Genomic DNA, 26,258 nt, shown 5'->3' on the forward strand with positions numbered 1-26,258 from the left:
AGACCTGGGCACTAGACGAATGCCTTCCCAAGAGGATGGGAAAAAGGAAATCACAGGTAGAAGATAAATCGTTGTCTTGCGAAGCTGCCGCGGTGAGGATTCGGCCGAGAACGCACGAGCTGACTAGCCAAGACTCTCGGGGCTGAGGCGAGTCCTGCGGGTCTCCCATTCTCAGTTCCTGCGGCCTCCGGGGCCCGCCCTTTGCCTGAAAGGTCCTGCAGAGTCTAACCCAAAAAGAGAAATGCTGGGGAGGGGGCCGACAGTTGCAGTTAACAGTTTAGACCAATCAGCTCTCGGCCTCACTTCTCTCGACCAATAGGAAGTGGGCTAGGGCGTAGGGGCGGAAAATGTGGCTACATAAGCAGGCCTCAGAGCCAATCAGTCCTAGGCCTCATTCCGGTCAGCCAACAGACGGCGTGAGCGGGTCCGGGGGCGGGAGGCCAGAGCAGCTGTCAGGCCGAAGTCCGGCTAGCTACGCGCGGCGGGGTGGCTGGAAGAAGCGCGGCGCCCGGCCGGGCCCTGGAGATGGTCCCCGGCGCCGCGGGCTGGTGGTGTCTCGTGCTCTGGCTCCCCGCGTGCGTCGCGGCCCACGGTGAGCAGCAACGGGCGGGGCTACGCTTCAGGGCGGGGCTGGCGGACCAGCTTGAGCGCGTCCTGGGCCGGGGGCCACGGGTCACCTTGGGGACCCCGCGAATTCGGAGCAAGGCAGGTCCAGACACCGGCACCTGGAGTGGGTGGATAGTGGTCCCCAGGGACATTAACCGGGAGCGGCCTGAGGCTGGGCTGTGAGTCCCCAGCTACCCACGTCGAAAGAAGGCTCCCCCTACCCCCACTAGCGCCGACTTAGGTGGCTGAGGGGGGCGAAGAACAAGAAACACCTAGGGGTACTACAAGCTGGAAATATGTGAGCACTCACATACATAAAGGGGACCCTGGAGAATGGAAAGGCTACCCACTCCAGTATTCTGGCCTGGAGAATTCCATGGACTATATCATCCATGGGGTCGCAAAGAGTCGGACACGACTGAGTGACTTTCACACTCACTCACAGGAATACAAGCTGGAAATATGTGAGCACTCACATACATAAATGGGACCACACGTTGCTATTCGTGGGCTTACACGCACTTAGCACATACGCACACACCAAACCTGTTTGCACCTACATGAGAACGTAAACATACACCCATATACATACGTGAGCACATGTGTATATCTACACTTAATTTACACGGATCAGCGGATGCAAAGGCTAGGCAAAGATGTGTAGGGAGGAGGGGAATTTTAGTGCTAATCCAGGAGGGCCTCCTGGGAGTGTATCTCTGTTTGACAGGAAGCCTCCACTCCCAGGACAAAAGGCTATATGTATAGCCCAGTACCAAACCAGTGGACCTCTACCTGGTGGCTGATTAGGATGTAGAAAAGGACAGCTAAAGCCACAGTTGATCCCAGCCCTGACACACAGTAGCAACTTGTGGCAGAAGTTTCCACCCTTTCACATTACTCAATCTCTCTGGGCTAAGGAAACCATCCACTTAAGTTCAGGTAAAACATTACACTTTGGTACTAAAGAGATCCACATCCCAGAAAAATCTAGTTGTTCTGGCAATTCCTTGCCAGAAATAGTTGTTCATCCATGCAACCTTTTAGAGCACCGCTTACAGTCTAGCCACTATGTTGGTTAAGGTGGATACAGTATGGAATGAAATTACATACTTAAGTCCTTGTTCTAGTGCAGGAGAGAGACAACAAAGATAATTCCAAATTATGTTAAAAGTGTCATTGGAGACAAAGTACATTTTTAAATGGGCATAAAAGGAGGGCAGTCACAGGGCAGGTTTCTCTGAGAAACTGATCTGATGGATGAATAGGAGTGAGCCCTGTAAAGAGGTAGAGGTGCGGTATGGTGAGGGAACTTGCGAGAAGACTTGGAGATGTGAAGAAACTGGAAGCCAGTGTAGTTAGAACACAGGAAGGAACGAGATGAGGTTGGAGTAGCTGCCAATGGCCAGATCAAGCAGGGCCTTGCAGACTAGAGTTTAGGTTTTAAGTGCAAAAGGAAGTCCTTGAAGGGTATTGAAGCTCTGGCATTGGTGACATGATCATATATGCTTTAAGACATTTTAAGGAAATTCCTGGCAGTTGTTAGGGGAATGGAGCTTAGAGAGCAAGAATGGAGGCTAAGATAGACCAGTTAGAAAGCTGCATCAGCTAGGATGAGAAATGGTAGTGACTGGACGAGGGGGGAATGGCAGTGGAACCAGATTTTTTTTTTTTTACAACAGCTACGACATCTACCACCTTGAAACTCTCAAGTCTGCTTCAGAGCAAAGATGAATTAACCCTCTGAGAGGTCACACTGGAACTCTCAGTCTCCCTGGCTCACCTCTGTAAGCAGCAGCAGCTGTAAACTTCTGGGGTCACTAACTCTGTCTGCATCAGCTCTATCCTCCCCAGGGCAGAGACCATCTATCCTAACTACTGCGAGGATACAATTCGTTGAAGCTGGGTCTCTGGGCCCAGACCATAGCCAGCCTGTCGAAGGCATGGAGTCCATGATCTGAACCTGAACCAGCTTTTCCCCCGGAGGCTTCTCACCTGTACGTTTTACCTTTCAGGCTTACGCATCCATGATTATTTGTACTTTCAAGTGCTGAGTCCTGGGGACATACGCTACATCTTCACAGCCACACCTGCCAAGGACTTTGGCGGTATCTTTGTAAGTTGAGGAAGGCCCCCTCATATCTGATGCTGTCTCCACATTTCCCCCTACTAAGTTGAGGTGACCTTCATCAATTCAATCAATACCTGAGTGCTGGGACAGAGAAGGGGGCAGAATCCTGCTCTGTCTTCCAGGGGCTATAGAGCCAGGAAGGAAGGGCTTCCGGTGGTTCCTCTGGGTATAATACAGACCTGGGCATCACAGAGGGAAAAACTGTCTTCTTAGGGACATGAAATAGTTTAAAAAATAAAAAAGCCAAAGGCTCTGCTAGCTCCACCGCTGAACTATTAATACGTGAGTCTGGGTCCATAGCAACTTCCCTGTGTCTGTGAAAGGGAGGGTGGAAAAAAAAATAAAATAAGGATTTGACAAAAAAAAAAAAAGAAAGAGAAAGGGAGGGTGGGATAGGACAACCAGACAATTGTGAGAATTGAGTAAAAGTGCTCAAGTGTCCAGCACACAGAAATCACGTATTTCCTTCACATTTTGTGAGGAGCTGATATAATGGGATGATCAGCTCAGTCCTAACCCCTCCCCACACTTTCACCTGTTTAATTATCTTTCAGCACACAAGGTATGAGCAGATTCACCTTGTCCCTGCGGAACCTTCAGAGGCCTGCGGGGAACTCAGCAACGGTTTCTTCATCCAGGACCAGATCGCACTGGTGGAGAGGGGGTAAGGCGTGGACAGGCACAGGCACCAGGGGAGTCTGAGATCAGCGTTGGTGGTGATACTTTGAAATAACTGTTTTTAAATAATTCGTCTTTTAAAGAGTCTTTTAGAAATGTCTTAAAATTATCCAAGCCTTTGGCCATTTACTTGTGAGCCTCTATAAAAAAATAATCCTCATGGTTGATCCTTCTTGCGCCCTCCCAGGGTGGTGGTCTGGGGAGGGAATAGCTAGGACCCTGCCTTTTCTTTGGTCTCATCATCACCTCTTCCAGGGGCTGCTCCTTCCTCTCCAAGACCCGGGTGGTGCAGGAGCACGGCGGGCGGGCAGTGATCATCTCTGACAACGCGGTTGACAATGACAGCTTCTACGTGGAGATGATTCAGGACAGTACCCAGCGCACAGCTGACATCCCCGCCCTCTTCCTGCTTGGCCGAGATGGGTGAGGGGTCCTTGTCTCTGGCTGTATTAGCACCAAACTGGGCGCCACAACTCGGGGAGGTCAAGGGCAATGACTAGTCCCTACCCACAAGCCTCATCTTGGGGTGCCCTGGTTGGAGGGCCAAAAAAGTCCTCAGGCTCTGGAACTCCCAGAGTCGTGGGGACAGTGGGGCATGATGGGGTGCCGGGAAAGTGGCCATCACCACCTCTCTCCATGCCCTCCCAGCTACATGATCCGCCGCTCCCTGGAACAGCATGGGCTGCCTTGGGCCATCATTTCCATCCCAGTCAATGTCACCAGCATCCCCACCTTTGAGCTGCTGCAACCGCCCTGGACCTTCTGGTAGAAGAGTTGGTCCCACATTCCAGCCATAAGCAACTCTGGGCTGAGAAGGGAAAATCCAGGAATTCTGCTGTTCAGGATTTGGGGATAGTATTTGGGAACTGGTGGAGCCAGGTAGAGGAAAAGGGCTTGGGCTTTGGCTCAGCTAAAGGAAGCCACACCACTGGCCTTTCCTCCCCTGGGCCCCTAAGGTGTCTCATGCTATGGGAAGAGCCAAGAGCCAGGCGCTGGGGCTGGTGGGCTTGGGTCTGAAACCAAAGGGGCCAACAGCAGGTGGTTTGAGAGCCATCTGAGACCTGTCACATCCCACCTGGCTCCAGCCTCCCCACCCAGAGTCTTTCACAGCAATTGCTGGAATGGTGTAAGGAGCTGGTGTTTGAGGACTTAATAAACCCTCAGTGACTTATTAGCAATAAAGCCTCTCATCAGGGTTGCAACTGTGTCCTAGAGTAAAGCACACAGGGGTGGGGTGGGGGGCTTCAAACACTCACTTGGTCCCACGCTCTTGTTCTGAAGGGAGGAAACTGAGGCCCAGAGAAGGTACAAGGCTTGCCCGGGGCCCTTTAGGACCAGTGCTCAGACTGCTAATCCTGGATCCCGACAGCCTCCTGCTCAAGAACTCAGGAAGCGGTGGTTCAGCCCCTGAGGAAAAGCCTCCTCATTCTGTAGCCTGGTCCTGGGGATCCACACTGGACTTCAGAGGAGCCCTGCTCTTAGACCTGAGAAACATTTGCACAGCAGATATAGACGAGACAAGGGATGGATCCAAACTGGGGAGCTGGAGCTCCCATCTCCTGCTGTCACCTGCTCTGTCCTATGCATTTTGGCACTATCCACGTGACTGTTGCCTGCTTGTCAAGCCATCCTCCACAAAGCATTCCTGTAAAGGCCTGTCACCATTCATGTTTTATTGAGAACAGTGGGCAGGTGGGGAGGAGGGGGTGCTGGCTGCTCTGAAGAATTAAGAACCCAATAGGCTAGTCGGGCAGATTCCACCTGATCACAATCCAGGAAAGGGCCCGTGGGGCGGCACCTGGCCTCCCTGGGATCCCTCAGCAGGGGCATCCGGCAGGCCCCTCAGGGAAGGTGGGCAGAAAAGAATTGCGGGTGACAGGTTACAATTTCCACAGCTTCCAACCCAAGAGCAAGGGGTGGTGCTAATCTGGGGAGGAGGACAGTCAGGGCTAATCGAGTATCCAGCCCAGCTCTTCTAGGTTTCTGGCAGACTTGTGTTCCTCTGTGGGGATCCTAAAGATGGAGATTCAGACTAGGAGAGCCCCTCAGTGATGAAAGTTCTAGAAGACTCTAGAACATCCTCAGTTAGGGAGCTGAGACCTTTCACCCCCTAGGTCTCAGCCATGCTGCTAGAGTCCTAAATGGAGGAGGGTAAGAGGAGGGGTGGTGGTCCCCCCCCTACCCCTCCCAAGGGAGGCAGAGACCTCTTCCAGACCCTGTGAGGCTGGCCACTGTACCAGGGCCTAGAGGCAAGGCACAAGCACAGAGATTCTGGGGGAGGGGCTAATCTCTACTCCTCTGATGTCTAAACAGTGGGTGAGGTGGGGAGAGGGGGGTAATCCCCATGGTTCAGGGTTCCCCACAGAGCACCTCAGAGAAGGTGCAGTGGGGCCCAGTTCCCCACTCCTGCCTCTCCAGGCTGTGCCAGTGGTCAGGCTGCAACAGTGGGAGGTAGGGAAGTCGGAAAGGGCATCTTGGCCCCTCTCTCCTTCAGTGGAGTCAGGCTGTTCTCAGGTTGCCACTTTGTTACTGCCCCCCTCCCCGCATACTGAGTTGAGAGGGCTGAAGCCTCAAGCGGATGAGTAAGTGGGGCCATGGGGAAGAACACTGTTAGGCCCTGGCCTTGGTTCCAGCCACTTGCATCCAAACCTTAGGGGGAAGCCAGTTCTGAGCAGCTCAGCGACAGCGCAGAGCCTGAGCCGCGCAGCAGCAGTGTCGAGGCGTGAGGTCCGGCGCGGGGAGAGGGCCTAGGGTCCAGCCTGTCTCACTCTCCGGCAGAAAGAGTGCTGAAATGGGGGGAGGCGGGCGGCAGGAGTGGGCTGTTCCTTCCAGGCCTCTGCTCTGGGGAAAGGCCCAGCACTTCTGAGCAGGGTGGCATCACACATCAGTCATCTCATCCCCCAGCTCGGCATCTTCCGGCTCTCCTTCCTCCTCCTCTTCCTCCTCCTCCTCCTCAGAGGTCATGTTGGGCTCATCGGCCTCTGCCAGACATTTAGGGCAGGAACAGACGAACAGATAGTTCTCCCTGCAGAGGGCGAGGGGGCGTGATGGTGAGGGCACAGTCAGGCAGCCACTGGAATGGAGGACCCCAGAGCCCCGCTGCCCACCGCAGCCCCCGCTGGCACCTGAGGATCTTGTGGCGGCTGTGGCGGCTGCGCTCCCGCTGGCAGCAGTCTAAGTAGCTGATGCAGATTTCCTAAGGGGCACGAGAGAGGCGGGCTGATGGTCTTCTAACAGGTGGGATGTGGGCCTCCCCAACCTCTGCCCCGTGTCCAACCAGTGCCTCGTCCCCAGGAGCCTGAGCTGCCCTTCAGCGAAAGGGCAGGCCACCCCAATCCATCCCCTTGTGCTCAGAGCAGGGAGGGGACTGTGAGGCTTTGACAGTCTGAACTGGGGGCTATGGTTGGGCCTCAGGCCATGGCCAAGGTCTGTCTGTGGCTGGGGCAGAGGTTATCTTGCCGTGAAGCTACTTGCCCTGAAAGAAGTTTCAAGCAGGCTCTGTGTACCGCTCTAACAGTCAGGACCCCAAACCACATTAGCAACCCATAGTCCAAGCCACAAAGGGCCATTTCTTGTTTGCTTAGAAGCTGCAGATTCCTTGATCAAAAAGTAGCTGGAGACAAGAACTCCGCCACACGGTGCTCTTTCAAACAATGCTAAGGCTTTCTGGAGTTGTTTTTTGAAGTGAGGTGGGGTCAGAGCACACTCACAGGCAAGACTAAGGTCCTGCAGCATGAGGGGATTCAACCCAACAGCCTGAACCTGGGGCTGGAGCCACTGCTGCTCCTGATTCCTGGAGAGAACTGGCCAGGCCTCCTGCCCACCCACCCCCACAGCTACTTGCCCCCTCACCTCTCCTGGCTTAATATCCTCCAGGGCGGTGACATGCAAAAGGAAGTTGTTTTCTGGGAAGGAGGTCTCCGCATTGGGGACACAGCTGTGGTTGCCTGGGTCATGAGAGGCAGGTAATGAGGATTGTTGACTAAGAAAAATAACAGCCTTAACTGTGCAGAGCCCTGGGCCCCGGCTTTCCTTGCTCTCTGATCCCTGCTAGGGCTGCGCAGGTCCTGGGCCCCGGTGTCCCGTCTCCCTGTCCAGCGCTCTTTCCTGAAGAGCACACGTCCAGATGGGCTCCCCCATCACTGCCCTGCCCCACCTGCCATGCCTGGCCCTGCTCTTCTCCTCACTGGTCCCCTCGAGCCTCAGCTGTTCCCAGCGTCTCACAAAAGGAGGGACAGGGCTGTGAAAGGGATGCCCGTGCCTGAAACTTAACTCAGGCCTGTCTGAGCGGTAACAGCTGGGAGCCTAGTTTGGGAAAGGTAGTGTCCCCAGAGCCTGGGAGGAAAGGTTTGTGGTGAGGAGAGCAGAGGGTAGGAGGCCGGGATCTGGAAAAACAGTCCGAACTGGCTCTTCCCTCCATCAGGCGCTGATGAGACTGCCTTCCAGCCTGAGCTCCTCCTGGGTTCTTAGGACACTCAGGACTCAGGGCAGTGGTGGGGCAAGACCCAGGGTTCCCTCTGGAAGAATCAGAGCTCTGTGCCCTGCCTTAGCACCGGGCTTAGCCCACTGGAAAGCACGAGCAGTCCAATAAATGAATGAAAAAATGATATGGGAGACTAAGCGGAAATCCTCAAGCTCAGCCCTAATCCCACTCCCAGACTCAACTCTACCAGAAGGGACCAACAGAGGTGAACTGCAGCATGAGGCTGCGCCTTCTCAATGCCGGGACTCACAGCAGCTCTGCAGCACAAAGAGGCCAGATCCTTCACAGTTAAGAAACTCGCCGGTTGCTGTAAGACAGTAGAATGCAGATGGTATTACGTCCATATCATAGGTAGGAAAAGGAAACCAGGCTTATAAGGACAGGCATGGCTCCACTGTCTTGCCACCCAGTCACTACCATTTACCTGACAATGCTTCTCTGAGGCACAAGCTTGCTTTCCTATACATGATACCAACGTATAATCCGGCACTCCCCCACCCCCTGCATGAGGCCTCTGCATGGACCGCAGGGCCATTTCTCATGTATGCCCTGAAGACAGGCATGAAGCGTCACACAGGGATTACCTTCCCCAACCTTGAACTCAGAGCTCCCTGGGGGAAGACTGTGTCCACCAACTGACTGATGGGGGCTTCCGAAGTCGGGTGAGGCCAAGGCTCCATCTCACCAACCTGCCTCGATGTCCTTGTACAGCTGGTCAATGAAGGCATCCAGCTGCTCACGGTCCTGAGGCTTCAGCTCCAGAGCATCACAGGCATGGACCCACTGGCTCAGGGAGCTGGGGGTCCCAGGCAGCCATGGTTGGAGAGGAGAAAGACCCAGCTCACAGTGCTCTCCACCTCCAAGCAAGTTAAGTCCATTTCTTTCTCCAGAGAGGGGGTGGGGGTGGGTTGGGTAGGTGTGTCCTTTCCCAACAGACTAAGTGTTCCCAAGAAAGACTCGGTCTGTCTGACCCTCGCCCCTGAGTTTAGTCCAGCATTCTGGCCAGAGTCGCACCCTGCCCCACCCTAGTCTTGAAAGGAGCTGGGCTACTTTTCTCAATCTCCCACCCCAGCCCTGAGGGACAAGTCCAAGAGCTCTGGAACATTCTCTCCTAACCTGGTCCCAATTCCTTGGCCATTGGTCCCAACAAGAGCAAAGAGAGACCGGAATCCATCCGGAGTGAACCACTGTGGGAGAAAGGAGAAGGGCACTCAGTGGGCAGCCACTTGCTCTTCTTCCTGATACAACTCTGTTGAGGAAGCTGGTTGTGAGTCAGTCCCACCCCAACTCCGTAAGACTCGCTTAGCTGTTCCAGGCGGAGATGCTGCCCTGGTTGCTCCCAGAGGGCTGGAGTGACTGGTCCTGCCTTCCTGCACTCACCTGGCTGAGTGCTTCTTCATAAAGCGCCTCTGTGAAGAGTCTCCGCAGTAGCTCCAGCTGACCCTGGGTTAGGGAAAGCAGGGAGAGGCCTGCAGCCCTGGGGTTTCCCCTTAGCACCCAGGCAGGGCCCAGAAGACCATGTAAGGGCAGGAAAAGGGGGAGCTCTAAAGACTGAGCTTTCCCTGGGGGCAAAGGAAAGCCATGGAGTCCTGATCTCCAAAGAGCCTTGGCAGTCTGCTGGCCTTTTCCAACCCAGGGTAGCAAACCCCAAATTCCTATTTTCTAGCACTGATACCAGCACCACCCTCCAGAGCAGCTTGACGCTCCCCTCCTTTCCCCAGATTCAGTGCAGGAAGACCTGCCCCAAAAGCCCTTTTACACCTGCCTCTACCTTCAGGCTGCTCCTGCACAGAAGTCTGCTCTCCTTGGGGAGAATGTGTAACTCTTTGATCTGAAGCGAGTGCTCAGTACATGGACAACTAGAAGTCTGTTTCACCCCACTTCCTAACCTGCAGACCCCGCCAACCCTCCATTTTTCATTACACTTGATTTGCCCACTGCTATCTGATCATGGGGTCCTGCCTCCCATATCAGGGCACCCAGCCCCTCCATCCTTGGTCATCACCCCACTTTGCAATTTTAAGTCCACATTAGGTTATGAAGTTAAACAGCAGCAGAAATACAAGTCTCTGAATAGATTTTTGGACCCAGGCACAAACTTCTTCCTGTGACTGGGAAGGGAGCAAGTGTGAAGCTTCCTCCAGGTAGCCATAGACAGCCCAGGCTACTAGCAGGGGTGGGAGGGTCATGGGGGGAGACCAACCTTGAATTTGTCCCCTAGGAGTTTATGGACAATTTCCTCCTCCTCATTAGCAGTTTTATTACAGAACTGGGAGAAGAGCCTGATCCAACGATCCTTATCCTTAGCCTGTAGTGAACAAGTATACTTCAAGGTCAGGTTGATACATGCCGCACATGCATGTGCACAGATGGACTCACAGACACCCTCTTCTTTACTGTCACTCCCGCCCTTGTGGGAGGTTGGCTGTCATTCCAAAGCCTCAGCCCTCAGAGAAACACCATCACACATTAGCTTCTAGGTAGACTCTTCCCCCCAGCCCTGCCCACATCCAGCTATCTCCCCAGCTGCTGCCAAGCTAGCCAATTCACGACACTTGGGAAAACAGAATGAGGCTGAGGAACAACAATATTAGATAAGGGGTTGGAGTAGCTTCTCTTGCTGTACCTAAAGAGATACGATCCTGAAAAGGTGATGCTTATAAATGGCATGCATGAACTGCTGCTGCACAGGAAGTCATCTCAAAGATCACAGGCAAGATAAGCCCCCCTCTCCCTGCCAGATTTATGGTTAGCCACTCCTAAGGTTTACACGGCAAGCAGCTCTTCTTTGAGAGGCCCAGAAAGAACTCTGTATCAAAGCCAGTCTAAAAGTAAGAAGGAAACTGAGGCCAAGGGTTGAATGAGGCCAGAATCAGCTTCCTCCGGAAAATCAGGTGGGCTCACCTGTTTCACTGTGGCCACCATCCGGGCCATCAGCATGATGCTTGCAGTCTCAGGCGGGTAGTGAACACTCCTGGGGAGAAAGAAAAAGGTTTGGCCTAGAAATTCCCTTCCCAGTAGCCGAATTCAGGAAAGCCTGGTCTGACTGCTACAGAGAATCCTTCCTACCAATCCCATTCATAACCAAAGAGGGAAAGCTACTGGCAAGGACATGGGCAGGATTTTATATCTCTATGGGCTTAATGAGGCCCTTTCTGGGAGTGTGTAAAATGCTGAGGATGGTGGGGCTGGCAGCTCAGATTTAAGGCAGGGGGAATAGGTGAAATGATCTCTGTTTAGCCCTAAGAATGGAGGAAAAATCCAGGGAGTGGTAACTTAAGAAAAATGGCTGCATCTGCTGAGCGCCGTGAAGACAGGCAAGGAGGGAAGGATAAAGGAGAGAAGAGAGGAAATGCTACCTACCTCCAGGCCTCCTGCAGCTTATTGAGAGGATGCGCGGGGTCATCCTGGGAGGGGCCTGGGCACAGGATCTGATGGTATTGCTCAGCTGCGGCCAGTCGACATTCTGCACTGCAGTATGTCACCTGTCGGGGGGAGGTGGAGGTCAGCACCCGAGGATCTGGCCTGGGGTGAGGCACAGACACCTGTGTGGCCTCACCTCCTCTAACTTCACTCCTCCCACAAACAGCCCCAGAGCAGCAGTCAGTGGCATTATGGTATTATGAGACGAGGAAGCACTCAGTGCTCTGGGGGCATGTGAGAGGGGCACCTGCCCCAGGCTTTAAAACCATGGGAAGAAGAGACTGCTTCTCAGGGACAGGGAGGGGCCCTGCCAGGCTCCAAGGAAGAGGGCAAGCTCCCAACAAGCCTGTTTTCTGGACAGTGGGACTGGAACCGGGTGGACAAAACTGGAATAGTAACCAAGCCTTTTCAGTGTCTCCCCTCCACCGGGGGCCCTGAGGGCCATGACCAGGTCCGTCCTCACTCCCGTCTCCCCAGAGAGGACGTCAGCTCGGCCCCAGGGCTGCTCACCTGGCAATGGGGACAGCTCTGGTGCAGGTCTTGGCGCACAGTGCACAGCTCGGGGTGAGGCAGAACCTGGCCCGGGTTCCCGGTCAGTCTCTGGGCGTTTTCCTCTGCCTTCTCCAGTGCCCGAAGACAGTGGTCACAGGCTGGGGGAGAGAGCCAGACACGACAGTGTGTCTAAGAGCAAGGGCTGCATTTGCCCTTTCTCAGCAATATCCGCAGGGCTAGGACAGCACCTGGCTCATAGCAGACGTTTTAAGGGGTGAGTAAACAAATGACGATGTTAAAGAATGGAATGAATGAATCAATTTCACATGCACTCAAAGACAGATGATACCTTCTTCCCTCTCTGGAGTCCCCACCCCGCCTAGCAGACTCTCCTTGCTTCTCCACGGGACTTAGTCTATGGGGCTCCCCACCCCTCCCCCCTACTGGGCTTTCCCCACATTCTGGAGCTGATAGACCCTTCTCCCATAGATTTTTCTCTAGCCCAAGGAAAGGGTGAAAAAAGCAAGTGGCTGGCAAAGCTAAGAGCATGCTGTTTGTTTCTGACACCTAATGCAGCCTTTTTTGACCAGGGGTATGTGCTCTCTTCTTGGTGGGGGCTCCACTTTGGCACAGAGCCCTTCAGGATGGCACTGTGTCCACCTGAGTGACAGGCCTCCTCCAGGGTACCTTTTGGAAGAGCTTCTTTGCTACAGGCTCACAGCCCCAGACGGCCTGAGATTAGACAGGGGCATGGTTCTCAGGCACAGTTCTCCAAGAGAAGATGTGCCTTCCCTCCCGACACTGGGAGTCCCAGAGACTGTCAGGGACATCCGTGCTCTCCTCCAGGCGCCAAGGCTGCTGGGCACAGCAGCCTTCAGAGTGGGCGAGATGAGCTCACCTCGGTAGCGATAAAGTGCATTCCAGAGAAACTGCGCAGCCACCAGGGGCCGTTCTACGAATATGGTCTCCCCTTTCCGGATCAACTGTGTGGCAAACAGCCCCTTTCCCTAAAAGGGCAGAGAAGGAATAGGATGGCCATAAGAAGAGGCAGAGGACAGAGCTTCAAGGGCTCCTCCCTCCACGTGCTTCCCTCTTGGCAGAGGCCTCTGCCTCAGGAGGGTCAGTCCTGGAGCGTCGTCAGCCCCCCTTCATAACCACGTCCTCCGGAAATGCAGTTCTGCCCTATATTCAGCAGCACATCTTCCAGCCCGTCCAGGGCACAGGGCCTGGGATGGGAAGAGAGCCGCCACGTTAACCATTTTGGACTACAGAGAGCAGTGTTTTTAGCATGGCCAGAGGTTCATAGCAGGCTGGAGCCTCCAGTACTAGCACGTGGTACAGGGCCGCCTTCTGAGTCCCCACGTGCCCCTCCAGGATCCTGGTCATGATGCTGCTCCTTGGGGTTGCAGAGAAATCCTACACTGTGGGAGGGGGAGGCCTAGTTTGCGGGAGAATGTGCCCTACTTCCCTGGTCAGCTCGGTACTCACAGTACCTAGCACAGTACCTGGTGCCCAACAAGCTCTCAGGTGTTGCACTGAAAGGAATGACTAACCCTAGCACCAGTCCTAAGCCTAGCTAGCTGTGAAGCGTTGAGCAGACTGCCTTTTTCCATCTGTCTACCATGTGAAAAGCGAGTACTATAATAGTATCTGCCGATAGTTTCCAGGATGTAATGACACAGCACAGGTGAAGGAACCCCATGCGCGCCACACTACTCAAAATGAGGTGATGGACTGGCAGCATGGGGTTCACCCGGGAGACGTTAGAAACGCACAACCTCAGGCCCCACTCCAGACCCGCCACATCAGAACCTGCATTTTAACAAGATGCCCAGGTGATTCACACGCACGTTAATGAGAAGTCCTGGTCTAAAGCACTGCAGACACCATGTATGGGATGAAAGATGAGAAAACAACTGTTGAATTGCCTTCTCTCAAATGTGCTTCCCTGGTGGCTCAGATGGTAAAGCGTCTGCTTACAAGGTGGGAGACCCAGGTTCGATGCCTGGGTCAGGAAGATCTTCTGGAGAAGGAAATAGCAACCCACTCCAGTACTCTTGCCTGGAAAATCCCATGGACAGAGGAGCGTGGTAGGCCACAGTCCTTGGGGTCGCAAAGCGTTGGACACAACTGAGCGACTTCACTTCACTTCAAATGTAAAAAGGAACTCAGGCGGCAGTTTTAGAACCCAGGCAGTTACTGGCCCAGCTGGGCACTTTTGCCCACTCTACACTTAGAAGACTGGTGCCCCTGCCAACTGCCCCAGTAGTGCCAGTGAACTGTAACAAAAAGGGAGAGAAAGAAAATAACTGAGCCAGCAGTGAAATGTCCTGTCATGTGGCCTCCTGGGTAGCTCCCTGATTCCTTTGAACACTGGCGCTTCGGCTAGGCAGGGGCACCTCCCCGAATCAGAGCAGCAGGCTGTGTAGCCACAAATCTCAGCCCTGTGAATAACTCTGGGAGCTCCAACAGCACGCTAGGGCAGCTGGAACAAAACCGTTGACAAAGCCATGGATGCAGTTTGGTTCTTTCTAGAAGCCCACCTCCACAGTGAGTAACCCCTGCGACCCCAAACTAGCAAAATGAAAACCTGGCCTTCCTCTGTGGGACGCAAAGATACTAGGAACAGGGACCCACGTTACTTCTGACAGTCATCAAGCTTGATACTGGATAAGCACTAATCTCTTTCTCCCTCTTTCTGGAGGACCAAATGGAGGAAATATTTAATAATCAATGCAAAGGGAAGAATCAGAGCTGTTCCTCTATGAAACTACGCATCCCCAAAACATATGAAGTGTTTCAAGAAAAAAACAGCTCTAATTCATATTACCAAGAAGCCCAGAGAGAAATTAATCTGAACCTGAATGTAAAGGGTACAAACTATGCAAAGTTATTTGCAATTTGAAAAGTAAGCTTGTTGTTTTTTTTAAAGCTTGTATAATAAAGATTTAAGACTCTAGTAAATAAATTCTTTATTAAATTATTTTCTAGAAAAATATCAATTGCCAAAAGTGAATTCAACAGGAAGGAAGCCAAGACAGGCTAACAAGTAACACCAACACCTGCCTGATGTGCACTAGTACAACATCTTGGTTGACATTTATCATATTTGATCAGGTTTCTGTTCTGACCAGTCATATCCCTGGCATAGCAATTGGCAAAATTTTGAAAATCTTTCTTGCCAATATCCATAGAGGCAACACAGAAAGTGGTCAAAAACCACCCCCACGTGAGGCCCCCAGTCTATATGGTTTCATAAATCAGCTCTCTCGAACCAAATAAGTAATTCTTATGCTATTTAAACTATTCAATACGGAGAGAAAAAAATGGAGTTTCTCTATTTTACAAAACAAACAGAAAGCCAAGTATAACTCTGAAGTGGTAACCTGAGGAAGATACCATAAAGGAAAAAGAAAAATCACAAACCAATCCCACTTGATGAATACATATGCAAAAAGGATAAGCCATCTTGGCACCAAGTCTGGGTACATGATTCTTCTGCAGCAGCACATAAGCTGCGGGCATAGATAGACAGCGAAGCCAGCTCCTTCTTCCAGAGCTGGGGTTTTGATGGAAGGGTAGAACAGGACAACTGGGCAAGGAGAGTGGCTGAACTGATGTAAGAGGGAAGAAGTTTGAAAAAAAAGGAGGAGGTTCAGAGACGTGAGCAAAGTGAAAGTAGAGGTGAATATCTCTGTTTGCTAGGAGAGATGGAACTGAAACACCATCAAACTGTGAGCCAATGAGAGCACTGCAGGCCTTAGGGTGGAGATGGAGTTGTGGGCAGCGAGGAGCCCAAGGACACAGGGGAGCTAATTTACCACGTTAAGAGGGGAATGCTCCAGATGCCTCTGGAGTGGAAAGAGGACAATGGAAGGTTAGTTTGGGGACCTGTGTGAATACCATGATGCTGAGAGCAGGAGCCAGATGACTAGAAGGCTGACATCCAGGGCAAGGAGCAAGAATACACACTGCCACTACAAATGATAAATTATTCAACCTCACTAGTAAAGAAATACAAATGAGAACAAAGCAGTATCATTTTGCACCTATCAACTAATAAAGATAACCAAGAAAGAAAACACTTAGTGCCGGTGAGAAGAAAAGGATGTGTGCACAGACAATGAGCTTCATCATCTTTCACCTCAGGGATGGAAAACAAGATACAGTATAAGGATCCATAAATGAACAGTTGTTGAGTGAACAGTGGTCCTCCCATGAATGACTATTACTCAACTCTTAAAAATTAATACCTAAAAGGATTATTGATACTGAAATACATACTGCTGCATCAGAAAGCAGCCTAAAAATATAACTTTAAGATGCACATATTTGCACAAATACAAGTTTGAGTGTTTTACTTTTCCTTTCCCTACATGCACTTTCGATTTTTTTCTACACTGAACTTTAAAACACGATAGTAAAACACAAAATGTCGTCCTCTTGATTTAAACTCTTCAGTGTTACGACGGGCTTCAGTCCAAATTCCTTAGCACTCCAAGACCCTTTGTGATGTGTCCTGGTCTCTCTCCACAACCCCCCCACCCAAATCTCACTCAAAGTTCCTTGATGGCCCACACTTTTTAGTACCGCAGCTCCCGCTGCCCGGCACATCCCGCCCAACAGCTCCCAGGATCCAGCAGCAATATCCCCCAGCCTGGCGCTCGAAAGGCCCGGTTCTACGGGAGGAAGGGGCGCGCACGAAGACTCCGCGGGCCCCAGCCCACCGCGTGATGGCCCTGAGAGCCTGCACCCGGGGACCGACACGGAGACCCCCGGCCGCGAGCCGGCGCCGGACAGCAGTGTCCGAGCGGCAGAGGAGCCTCTAAGCTGCAGGCATGGTGTCCCGCGGGGCTGTCTCCAAGGCCGGGCTGGGTGGGGGACCCCGGCACGGTTCGCCGCGGCCTCACCTTGGCGCTGCTCACGAACCGGACTTCCACGGCGACCCGGGCCGGGCCCGCCACGCCCACGCAGAAGGAGAACACGTCGCACATGGAGGCCGCCATCTTGGGCGTACCTCCGCCTTCTGACCCTTGACCCAGCCTCGACCCGGGAGGCCCCGCCCCTAAGGCCCCGCCCCCAGCGTGCGTGTCCGTGAGGCTGTGCGGGTTAACGCGCGGGTTTGCGCACGAGTTTTTGAGCGATGTGCGTGTAGGTCGAGTGGTTAGTTGACTGGGTGCAGCTGGCCTGCTTTTGTGCTTTTACATCTGTGCAGTTTTGCCTCTATCTTCGTGACCGGTACCAAGAGTGTGTGTGTGTCGTTTTGATGTGCGTGTCTGTGTCTGAATTCGTGTTTGTGTCTGTTGTCTCTGCTTCTCAGTGGCCTGTCTTGTCAGTCGCTCTTTGGACTCAGCCTAAAGGGAAGAGCTAGCTTACCACTCTTAGCCAGCCTACGAAGTCCAGCGCAAGATTTCCTATTCCCCCAGGCACTCTGGCAGGGGACAGACAGTCCTATGAAAGATCAAGCTGAAAGTGTGTCTTACTCAGACGCTTCAGGGGCAGAGGGACCTTGTAGCCTGGGGGCGTGCTGTAGGGTCTAAGGACCGTGATGTTGTATACAGAAGTGAGTCTGCGTATGCAGACTGTCCCGACTATGGGAGAGAGATGTGGTCTCTCGCTCAGGACTGACCTGTAGCATCTGTCCCCACAGCCAGGCCTGACCCCTGTCTCTCATTTTGTTCCCTCTTCCTCCCATTGATCTTGTGCTACTTGACATAAGACCTGTGTCTACATCTGCTGTGGTCTCATGGTGACATATAGGGATTGGATAGAGCCGGGTAACTGCTGAATAGGTAACTGACTGGTGATTTTTTAAAAACGGGAGCCAACATTTCCTGGAAGAGACACCTGCCGCTGTGTTCCTTTAATAGAGTTGACTGGATCCAGCTTTAGGAAGGATTTCCTGGAAGACAGGAACAGAAGGCTCTTGAAGCTGGACCGTGGCCTCCCCCTTCCCTCCAGCTGCAGCCTGGTATCCTCGAGACGATGGTCCACTGCCTCAGGGACAGATAGTTTTCCAAGGACCGCTGCTCCCTACCTTTTCTCCCTCCCTCAAGAACTCTGAAGAGCAGCGTGGACCGTGCCCTCTCTCACCACCAGGTGGCAGGGCACACCTCTTTCCACCAGCTCATCGCAACACCCAGAAGTCATCCTGTATTCTAAGGGAATACCCTCAACAGAGGCCCGCCAGGAAATGTGAAGTGCTAGAGAAATTAGCTCTGGAAATGTTGGTGGCGGACTTCACAAGGGGAGGCTATAACATACACTTATTGGAGAGAAACGGAGTGGTTCCCGGGAAGGAATGGAAGCCATGAGAACTGGTTGTGAAGGGGTTGGAGTAATAATACAGCAGAGTTTATGGTAAAATGCCAGTTTTGGCAACGGCACAGTTAAATCTCTCTACTCAACATAAAGATGGCTAGGGGGTCAAGTCGAGTAGCTAGAGGGAAAAAGATGGTGTTCAGGATAGCGTGTCTGCTCCAAGGGGGCAGCTGGGCCTGAGTTCCTTCTATGAGTGGTAGCAGTTCAGACAAAACTAAAAACCTTCAGGAAATTCTGTGAAAGAAAGTGGGCTAAATGGTCTACCCTTCCTTATTTGCTCTCAATTTTACCATTTCCAGTGGGAAAGAGTCTGCAATGCCCAGCAGCTGATTCAAGGAGGCCGTCTCTCCTCTACAGCCAGGTCAGGCAAAGATTACTTTCTGGAGAGGCCGGGGCTGAGGTAATACTGCCACAGGTGAAGGAGACCTATAAGCCTTGGTAGTTACTGCACACTTAGTGCTGAGCCTGGCACACTGTTAAGTGTTTTACAGACATCATCTCAGCCCTGGGAGGTCAAAGTTATCAACATACCCATTCTACAGGTGGGGGGGGGGGGGGGAACCTTCAGAAATTCAGTAACTTGGCCAAGGACATAGCTGAAGGCCAAAGTCTGTACCTGTGACTATTTGCATTATTACAGTTCCCAGGGGTCGATACAGAAAAAGAGGGCTCCTGCTTTACAGTTCAGATTCTCCTGGTGCCCTTTGACCTGACAAGCTCTTCATTAAGAATTGAAACAAGGAGGTCCGATGGGTGCTTCCAGGAAGAACTAGCCCAGCCTGGACTGAGCCTTTGTTGCAGTCCTCAGCTGTCCACTCCTGACTCGGCGTCTTCTCTCTGGATGCTGGTGTCAGAGCTGCTGGAGGGCTCATCTGGGGAGGCAGCCATGGCAGATGCAGCTGGCAATTTCAGCTTTTTCTGCTTCTGATATTTGACCCTTCGGTTTTGGAACCAGACCCTCACCTATAATTGAGGCAGTGAGAAGAGATCCGAATGTGACTAACAGTTTCCACTGCATCCCCCATTCCCACAGTGCCCACTCCTCTCTGAAAATTTACTCTTCATTCTAAGGGAAGCACACCCTTCCCTCTAATTCCAGTACCACTCATTCACCCAAGTATTTACTGAGCTCCTGATCTGAAGCCTGGAGAAGGAAATGGCAACCCACTCCAGGATTCTTGCCTGGAAAAATCCCATGAATGGAGGAGCCTGGTGGGCTACAGTCCATGGGATTGCAAAGAGTCGGACACGACTGAGCATCTGTGTACTGGCTTCACTTTAAACATCCACATCTGAGGCAGTGCTGGCCCTTCCCAGGTGATGGTGATAATAGTGAAGTATGAGCTCTGCCCTCACGGAGCTCACAGTCTAGTGGAGGGAGACTGAAAACAAACATGGAAACAAATATCTAAACACAAATGAGGGTACAAATAGGAGTTTGAGCCTCCCTGAAGAACCAGCACTTAAGCTGAGGCTCAGGGGATGAGAGGCCTGCCTGATGGGGACAGAGAAAAGCAAGCCAGGGCAAGGGACTCAAGCTTGGAGTGTCTGAGGATCAGAAAGGAGGAAAGCATGGCAGACACATCTGAGAAAGGGGAAAGCAAAGGAAGAGAAAGTGGAAGAGGTCAGTGGGCACCAGATCTCCCAAAACTGTGAAGGCCATGGATTAGAAATGTCACTTTCGAGTATTTTAGTAGGATGTGACATAGTCCTATTTACGTCAAGTACATTGTAAATCTGGCAGTGGGTGAAGAATGGATAAAAGCAGATTTGAGGAGACAGCTGGGGAGACTGTTGCAGTGATCCAGCAATAGTTGGGGTTGCACACTCCCTTCCCTGTATCTTGAAAAGAACGGTCCCATTTGAAACGGGTGGCAATGGAGAAAAATGAAGTGATTCCAGTTGTATTTTGGAGGTAGAGGTGAAAAGGCTGGCTGGTGAATTGGAACTGGGAGAGAAAAAGGAATCTAAGATGACTGAGTATCTTAGATACTCAGATCTAAGTATCTGAACTAGATTCTTGAGCAGCTCTGTGGACAGTGATGCCATGTGTGGGGAAAGGGAGAGATTTGTGGGGGAGAGGGGAATCAAGAATTGAGGTTTTGACTTCTTAAGTTTGAAATGGCTACCCACAAGACACCCAAGTGGAGGCCCCAGGAAGGTAGTTAGACGCACAAGTCAGAAAAGAGGGGTGGGTGGAAGATACAAAGTAGGGAGTCACTGGCTTACAAATGGTATTTAAAACCCATGGGGATACATTAAATCAGCTAGGGAAGAAAATTTGAGGCCACAAAGAGAAGAGTTGCCTACAAAGGGAACCGAGAAGAAGGGACTAGAGGGCCTGGAGAAAAACCAAGAGAGTGTGGTGTCTGGAAGCCAAGAGAACTGTGGGTTTCAAAACAGAAGGAGTGGTTGATTGTACTGAGCGGTGGGGTAAGAGGAGGGAAGAAAGCATATGGTGGCTTTGGCAACATGGAGGTCATTAGAGACCTTGATGAGAAGGTTCAGTGAAATGGCAGAATGAAAGAAATCACACTGCAGTGAACTAAAGAGTAGATGGGAGGTGAGGACATGGAGAGAACATAGCCAGTTCTTGAGAAATTTGCCTGTGAAAAGAGCAGCTATAATTCAGTAGCCAGAGGGGAATATGGGGTCAAGAGAATGTTTTATTATTTTTAATATTTAGTCTCTTGAATACCAACTTAATTTCACTGTCAGCTCCTTATTTAGCATGGAAACATTATATTATAAAGTTCTAGATTAACACGTGTTGTTTCCATATTGTGATTTCAAATAGGACTATTTTTCTCATCATATAGAGAAGGGAGTGTGCCAGTGGTTAGGGCCCGTATCCCCTATCAGGCTGGCACAGAGAAAGAGGCCCATAAATTCCTCGCAGCCCCAACTCAGGGCTTTTTGAGAGAGTAGTAACTGTCCTTAGGTGCAGCCCGGGCCCCGCAGGAGTCCCTGCTCTCACCTGGTTCTCTGTAAGCTTGAGCTGGGCTGCCAGCTGGGCTCTCTTCTTCCCCACTATATTGTGCTGCTTTGCAAACACTTTCTCCAATTCTTCCAGCTGCTCCAAGTTAAACATGGTTCGAATCCTCTTTTGGGATCTCTCAGTGTCCTGAAGGTCCTGAGCTTGGGCCCAGTCTTGAGGATCCCAGAGGCCTAGGCAGTGAACCAGGTCCAAGCCTGAAGAGCAATCAGCAGGAGGAAAGGTTAGCCGTAATCCCCTCCCCTGTCGTCTTGGAGGAGAGAAACAAACTCACAGCTCCACTGCTCTGTCTTACCCTTGGCCAGGTAACAACACAGCAAGAAGGCAGGGTGGGAAGAGACTGCGCAGAAATAAATGCAAAAGAAGGACATGGAACTCTGCTCAGTGTTATGTGGCAGCCTGGATGGGAGGGGAGTTTGGGGGAGAAGGGATATATATGTTTATGTGTGGCTGAATCCTTTCACTGTTCACCTGAAACTATCACAACATTGTTAAATGGCTATACCCCAATACAAAATTTAAAAACAATTTTTTTTTTTAAAAGAAGGGACAGTGTTGTGAGACTGCTTTGGCCTCCATTAGTCAGGTTAGTGGCATAATCTCTGGCCCTAAGAGGAGCTGCCAAACCTCCATCTCTCCTTTCCTTGGCTACTTCAGGAAAACCCTATGAGATGAGCAGAGAAGGGACCCCCTTTTGAACAAAGAGTGAAGGTTCATCTTTTCTGTTCATTCAAATTTTTGAATGTGTACTATGATTCAGGCATGGTTCCAGGACAAAACAGAGAATCCCTAACAGCAAAAAAAAAAAAAAAAAAAAAAAAAGGCAAATAAGTAAAATATTGAGTATGTCAGAAAGTGATTCGCACTAATAAGAAGAATAAAGCAGGGAAGGACAGTGTGTGTGTGTGGGTAGGTATGAACATCTTTGGAAAGGGTAGCCACCTCACTAAGGTGACACTTGAATAAGGCCACTATGTACAGCTTGTATCCTGAACAGTGGTACCCAGCTGAGAGGGTAAGTGGAGTCTGAAATTCTGCCTGCTCTTTGCAAGCCTGTTCTTCCTCCCTGACAAGGTGTTATGTTTGCATGAAGTTAGGTGGTGCCCTTTTCTAACGCACATAAGGGTGCTATTCATAGAGCCGTGGGCCAGCAGAGATGCAGATTGGTCTGCCAGGGGCAGTACCTGACTCACAACTCCAGAGGAGTGAGGAGGTAAGCCATTGGGCTAGCTTGGAGGAAGTGTTCCAGACAGAGTTCTGGCAATGCAGTGCTAAGACTCCTCAGCTCCCACTAACCTTGGGGAGGGGCTCCAGGGCTAGCAGACAAAACTGCCCCAGTGAAGGGAGTGAGGTCTGGCTGCCTAAGACCCCAGCCACTGGGCCCAGCTGGCTTACATAAGCATTAATAGCAAAATATAAGAAATCATCAATGGACCGAGATTTAAAATATGGTATATTCTTGCAATGGACCGTTCTGTGGCATGCAGAAGCTCTGTGTGGACTTATGAGGAAAAATCTCTGATACACGGTCAAATAAAAGGAGTAAGGTGCAGAGCAGTGTGTCTAGTATGGGGGGGTGGTTAGAAGAATGCATGTGTGTGTATATATATATATGCATGTATTTTCACAAGTATACATGTGTGTGAGCTCGGACGGTAAAGAATCTGCCTGCAATGCAGATACCCAGGTTCCATCCCTGGGTAGGGAAGATCCATTGGAGAAGGACATGGCAACCCACTCCAGTATTCTTGCCTGGAGAATTCCATGGACAGAGGAGCCTGGAGGGCTACAGTCCATGGGGTCACAAAGAGTCAGACACAACTAAGCGTTTAACACACACGTGTGTCCAAGTATTAAATAGTATAAAATGCACTGGAAGAATAAAGAAACTGGTGTCTGGCTGCCTGTGGGGTGGGGAGAACCAGGTGGCTAGGGGAAAGGAACGGTAAACTCTTCTCCATACTGTAACTTTATAGTTAACATTTTGAAGTTTGATTGTGTGGCTGTAATACCCATGCAAAAACCAGCGAGGTATTTCCCTGGTGGTCCAGTAGCTCAGACTTGGTGCTCCCAGTGCAGAGGGTCTGGTTTCAGTCTCTGGTCAGGGAACTAGATTCCATGCTGAAACTAAAATATCCCACATGCCTCAACTAAGACCTAGCACAGCCAAATCAATCAATCAATCAATATGTATATGTAAAAACTAACTTGAAAATGAGACAACAGTAATACAGAGTAGAAAGTTATAATTCAGACCTCAGGTGTGTGGGGACGTTAGAAAAAGGTGGCTTGGAGTGAGGGCTGTGGCTCTCATGAAAGTGAAAGTGTTAATCGCTCAGTCATGTCCAACTCTTTGCAACCCTGTGGTCTGTAACCCACCAGGCTCCTCTGTCCATGGAATTCTCCAGGCAAGAATACTGGAGTGTGTTGCCATGCTCTTCTCCAGGGGATTTGTCCCAATTCAGGGATCGAACCGGCATCTCCCAATAGCAGGCAGATTCTTTGCCATCTGAGCCACCAGAGGTGGCTCTCATTATGTAGAAAGAATTTGGATAGTGTTTGGGAGACCAGGGTTTCTCTCCCACATGGGTGGGAGGAATGCCCAGCTGAAGGGAGGTGAGGAGACACAGGGTGGGGGGAACCCAAGAAAGACTGTCTTACCAGGATCTTGGTTTGGGTTGATAAGGCTTGCACTAAATTTGCTCTTGTTTCCCTCATGGGAGCCATGGGGATGCATGAACCAGATAGCCAAAAATGGTAAAAGCTCATATAGGTGGATGTTAATACTAGAGGAGAAAATTACCCCAATGGCTAAAGTCTCATGGGGATTTAAGTGACTGTGCTCCAGGGCCCAGAGCCCCAGGGAACCATTCTAAGAGCTGAAGGAACCTGGCTTAGAGCAGTGAAGTGCAGAAGCCAAGCTCACACAGAGGTGAGCAGTGGAGGCTGTAACCCGGTCGGCTAACACCCAACGGCTCCTCCCTCTCGCTGAGGGGTACCGGTAGCAGCTGCTTCTCCGGCTGAGCTGGCCACGCTGGGGAAAAGCCTGCTCCACCAAGCGTTGTGTAAAGCAGGTGTGGCAGGGAGCAAGGGCCTCTCCCACTCCCTAGTCCAGGGAGGGGCCAGGGTGCCTGCAGCCCTGCGCCAATCCTGGTTGTCCGAGCCGCTCTCGGCCTGCCTCACCTTCCTCTCTGCACACGTACCCACCCACCCCGCGACACACACCTTTTCCCACCTCAGCAGCGGGCCGGATAGTCTCCCACCCGGTCTGGGGCCCTCTCTCCTCCCGGTATCACCTGCAGGGTCAAGAGCCATAAACTTGACATCCACTCCAACCACGCGTGGCTCTCAAACTTGGGGACTTCTCCTCTATTCTGTGCCCACCGTGGCGGCCGTCCGCTCCCTCGTACCTGTGACGCTGAGACCCTGGAGGCCGCAGAAGTGGGAGGCGAAGGGCCGCAGCGCAGGGGGCTGGGGGCACGGCTGGTGCAGCCCCGCGCTCAGGCAGGCGGGCAGCCACGTCGGCGGGCACGCCCCGGGCAGAGCCTGGGCGGGAGGCCTGGAGAGCACGTTCCAGAGGGCCCCGTGGGCGCCAGCGGAGACTGACAGCGGGGAGGTGGTAGGCGCGCGGGGGTCAGGTCTGGCCAGGATGGCCTCAACGGAAAAGGAGGACGCGAGGCGTCCGGGCGCGCGGGGTGGGCCTGGATTTGCAGAGCCAGGCGGCAGGGCGGGGGACGCGGGCCCTGGAGAGCGGCTGGAGCGCTGGGGCTGGACCCGGGCGCCCGAAAGAGGGAGCGGCCGGCAGTCCCGCGGCCCGGGGCTGGGCATGGCGCGGCCCTTGCTCGGAAGGGCCCAAGAAGGGGAGCTGGGGCCTCTGGGCTGTGGGCAGCGCGGGAGGCGCGGGAGGACACCTGCTTTAAATACGGGAGCGAGCCCTGTCGGCCAGGAACGGTCACAGCTGTCTCCCGCGGCTCTTAAATTGGACAGGGCGGGGCCGGGCTGGCCCGGCCTTTCCTTCCCATCGCCCAGGTGGGCGCCACCTCCCGCGGGCAGGACCCCCGCGACGTTCCAAAGCCCCGGGCGCCTCAGCACCCTTCCTCCTTCCTCGTAAAAAATATCTCCATCCTGTGCAGTAGGGAAAAGGACCCTAAACTCACTGTAGCTTGCTGGTGACCCCAGGCGAGCCACCCTGTAGTGCCGCAACTTTAGGTTTTGGCTCATCGGCTCACTGTCTTTGAAAGCCCTGGCCACATTCACCTATGACTGTGCAAGCCCTTAAATAAAAAAATAAAAATATATAATAATTGAAATACTTTGTTTAAACACTGAAAAGTAAAATTCCCACCTTTTCCTGCCTGGAGACACCGCTGTAGTTATCGATTTCTTCGGTGTCTTTCCAGGGACTTTCTGCACTCACGCATTACTTAAGCCCCACTGGAAAAATCTTTCCAGTATCCAAAAAAAAAGGAAGGGTTATAAATACGAATTTATTACAAATGCATGGGAGCTGGTGTCCTACAAAACCTGCCTTATGTAAGGTGTAAGGCAGGCATATGCATCTCCCTTTTACAGTTGGATAATTGGTGTTTACCAATGTCCTCGGGTAAGACTGTTTCAAAGCCTTCCTCTGTAAAATGGATACTAATAGTAGGTACCTCATGGAGTTGCTGTGTAGTCACACAAGAGTTAATGCACGTAAATCATTTAGAATTGGCCAGTGAGCACTATGCAGTGATTGTGGCACTGGGAGGAATTCCTGCCTTCCAGGCTCCCATCGTATTCTGCCTCCTCAAATCAATGCCTAACATCGAAACCACTCTAGCAGGTCGAGGCGTGGTTCAGTGGCATTGTCCATAGGTGTTAGCTCTTTGGAACACCAATATGCCCTATCTGCTCTGCTAAGTAAGGGCTGGAGGAAATCTTGCTGGGTTCCTGTCCCTCCCCACTTCCCGCTTCAGCAAATACTGGCTCTGCCTTCTGAACAACACCCCCAGCCCGCCCCCACCCCAGGCAGTCTGCAACATGAGATTGTGGGAAAAACGAAGAACAGGTGTCCCATCTGACCCCAGGTCTAGGTCTCCTGTGCTGTGGCAGAGAATGCAGGGTCAGAAATGAGGGTAGCAATGAGAGCG

General features: G+C 52.0%; 3 protein-coding genes across 6 annotated transcripts; 1 reads left to right on the forward strand and 2 right to left on the reverse strand.

Annotated features, from left to right (window-relative positions):
* The first annotated feature begins 438 nt into the window (after window positions 1-438).
* Window positions 439-4,614, forward strand: PRADC1 (protease associated domain containing 1). The gene is made up of 5 exons (XM_052648854.1): window positions 439-592; window positions 2,619-2,719; window positions 3,289-3,398; window positions 3,668-3,835; window positions 4,061-4,614. Exons 1-5 carry the CDS (start codon window positions 526-528, stop codon window positions 4,179-4,181), a joined length of 567 nt encoding a protein of 188 aa, XP_052504814.1. The 5' UTR covers window positions 439-525; the 3' UTR covers window positions 4,182-4,614.
* Window positions 4,615-4,876: 262 nt separating this feature from the next.
* Window positions 4,877-16,821, reverse strand: SMYD5 (SMYD family member 5). 4 transcript variants are annotated; one of them, XM_052648447.1, is made up of 13 exons: window positions 16,721-16,821; window positions 12,709-12,817; window positions 11,829-11,968; window positions 11,259-11,380; window positions 10,800-10,869; window positions 10,099-10,203; window positions 9,276-9,338; window positions 9,012-9,082; window positions 8,585-8,691; window positions 8,146-8,202; window positions 7,265-7,359; window positions 6,538-6,608; window positions 4,877-6,437 (listed from the first exon to the last, which is right to left on the reverse strand). In XM_052648447.1, the coding sequence occupies exons 1-13, from the start codon at window positions 16,814-16,816 to the stop codon at window positions 6,290-6,292; spliced, it is 1,254 nt and encodes a 417-aa protein (XP_052504407.1). In that variant the 5' UTR covers window positions 16,817-16,821; the 3' UTR covers window positions 4,877-6,289. The 4 variants fall into 4 exon arrangements, with proteins under 4 accessions (XP_052504407.1, XP_052504409.1, XP_052504408.1 ...); XM_052648449.1 differs by lacking the exon at window positions 10,099-10,203; XM_052648448.1 differs by lacking the exon at window positions 9,276-9,338.
* A 2,114-nt stretch (window positions 16,822-18,935) lies between these two features.
* Window positions 18,936-24,954, reverse strand: NOTO (notochord homeobox). Its single transcript, XM_052649760.1, has 3 exons — window positions 24,537-24,954; window positions 21,109-21,323; window positions 18,936-19,094 (listed from the first exon to the last, which is right to left on the reverse strand). Exons 1-3 carry the CDS (start codon window positions 24,952-24,954, stop codon window positions 18,936-18,938), a joined length of 792 nt encoding a protein of 263 aa, XP_052505720.1.
* Window positions 24,955-26,258: the final 1,304 nt, after the last annotated feature.

The sequence above is a fragment of the Budorcas taxicolor genome, chromosome 11 (genome assembly GCF_023091745.1).
Source record: "Budorcas taxicolor isolate Tak-1 chromosome 11, Takin1.1, whole genome shotgun sequence".
Lineage (NCBI taxonomy): Eukaryota > Metazoa > Chordata > Mammalia > Artiodactyla > Bovidae > Budorcas > Budorcas taxicolor.

What these genes read in the sequence shown, in the direction of transcription:
- PRADC1 (XM_052648854.1), top strand. Translation starts at nt 526, where the DNA reads ATGGTCCCCGGCGCCGCGGGCTGGTGGTGTCTCGTGCTCTGGCTCCCC. An exon ending in ATCGCACTGGTGGAGAGGGG is followed by an intron (nt 3,399 to 3,667) that starts GTAAGGCGTGGA and finishes CACCTCTTCCAG; the next exon opens with GGGCTGCTCCTTCCTCTCCA. An exon ending in TTCCTGCTTGGCCGAGATGG is followed by an intron (nt 3,836 to 4,060) that starts GTGAGGGGTCCT and finishes ATGCCCTCCCAG; the next exon opens with CTACATGATCCGCCGCTCCC.
- SMYD5 (XM_052648447.1), bottom strand. Translation starts at nt 16,816, where the DNA reads ATGGCGGCCTCCATGTGCGACGTGTTCTCCTTCTGCGTGGGCGTGGCG. An exon ending in TGGTGGCCACAGTGAAACAG is followed by an intron (nt 10,204 to 10,799) that starts GTGAGCCCACCT and finishes TGTTCACTACAG; the next exon opens with GCTAAGGATAAGGATCGTTG. An exon ending in CTTTGTGCTGCAGAGCTGCT is followed by an intron (nt 7,360 to 8,145) that starts GTGAGTCCCGGC and finishes CTCATGACCCAG; the next exon opens with GCAACCACAGCTGTGTCCCC.
- NOTO (XM_052649760.1), bottom strand. Translation starts at nt 24,954, where the DNA reads ATGCCCAGCCCCGGGCCGCGGGACTGCCGGCCGCTCCCTCTTTCGGGC. An exon ending in CCAGGGTCTCAGCGTCACAG is followed by an intron (nt 21,324 to 24,536) that starts GTACGAGGGAGC and finishes ATTGCTCTTCAG; the next exon opens with GCTTGGACCTGGTTCACTGC. An exon ending in TCAAGCTTACAGAGAACCAG is followed by an intron (nt 19,095 to 21,108) that starts GTGAGAGCAGGG and finishes CCTCAATTATAG; the next exon opens with GTGAGGGTCTGGTTCCAAAA.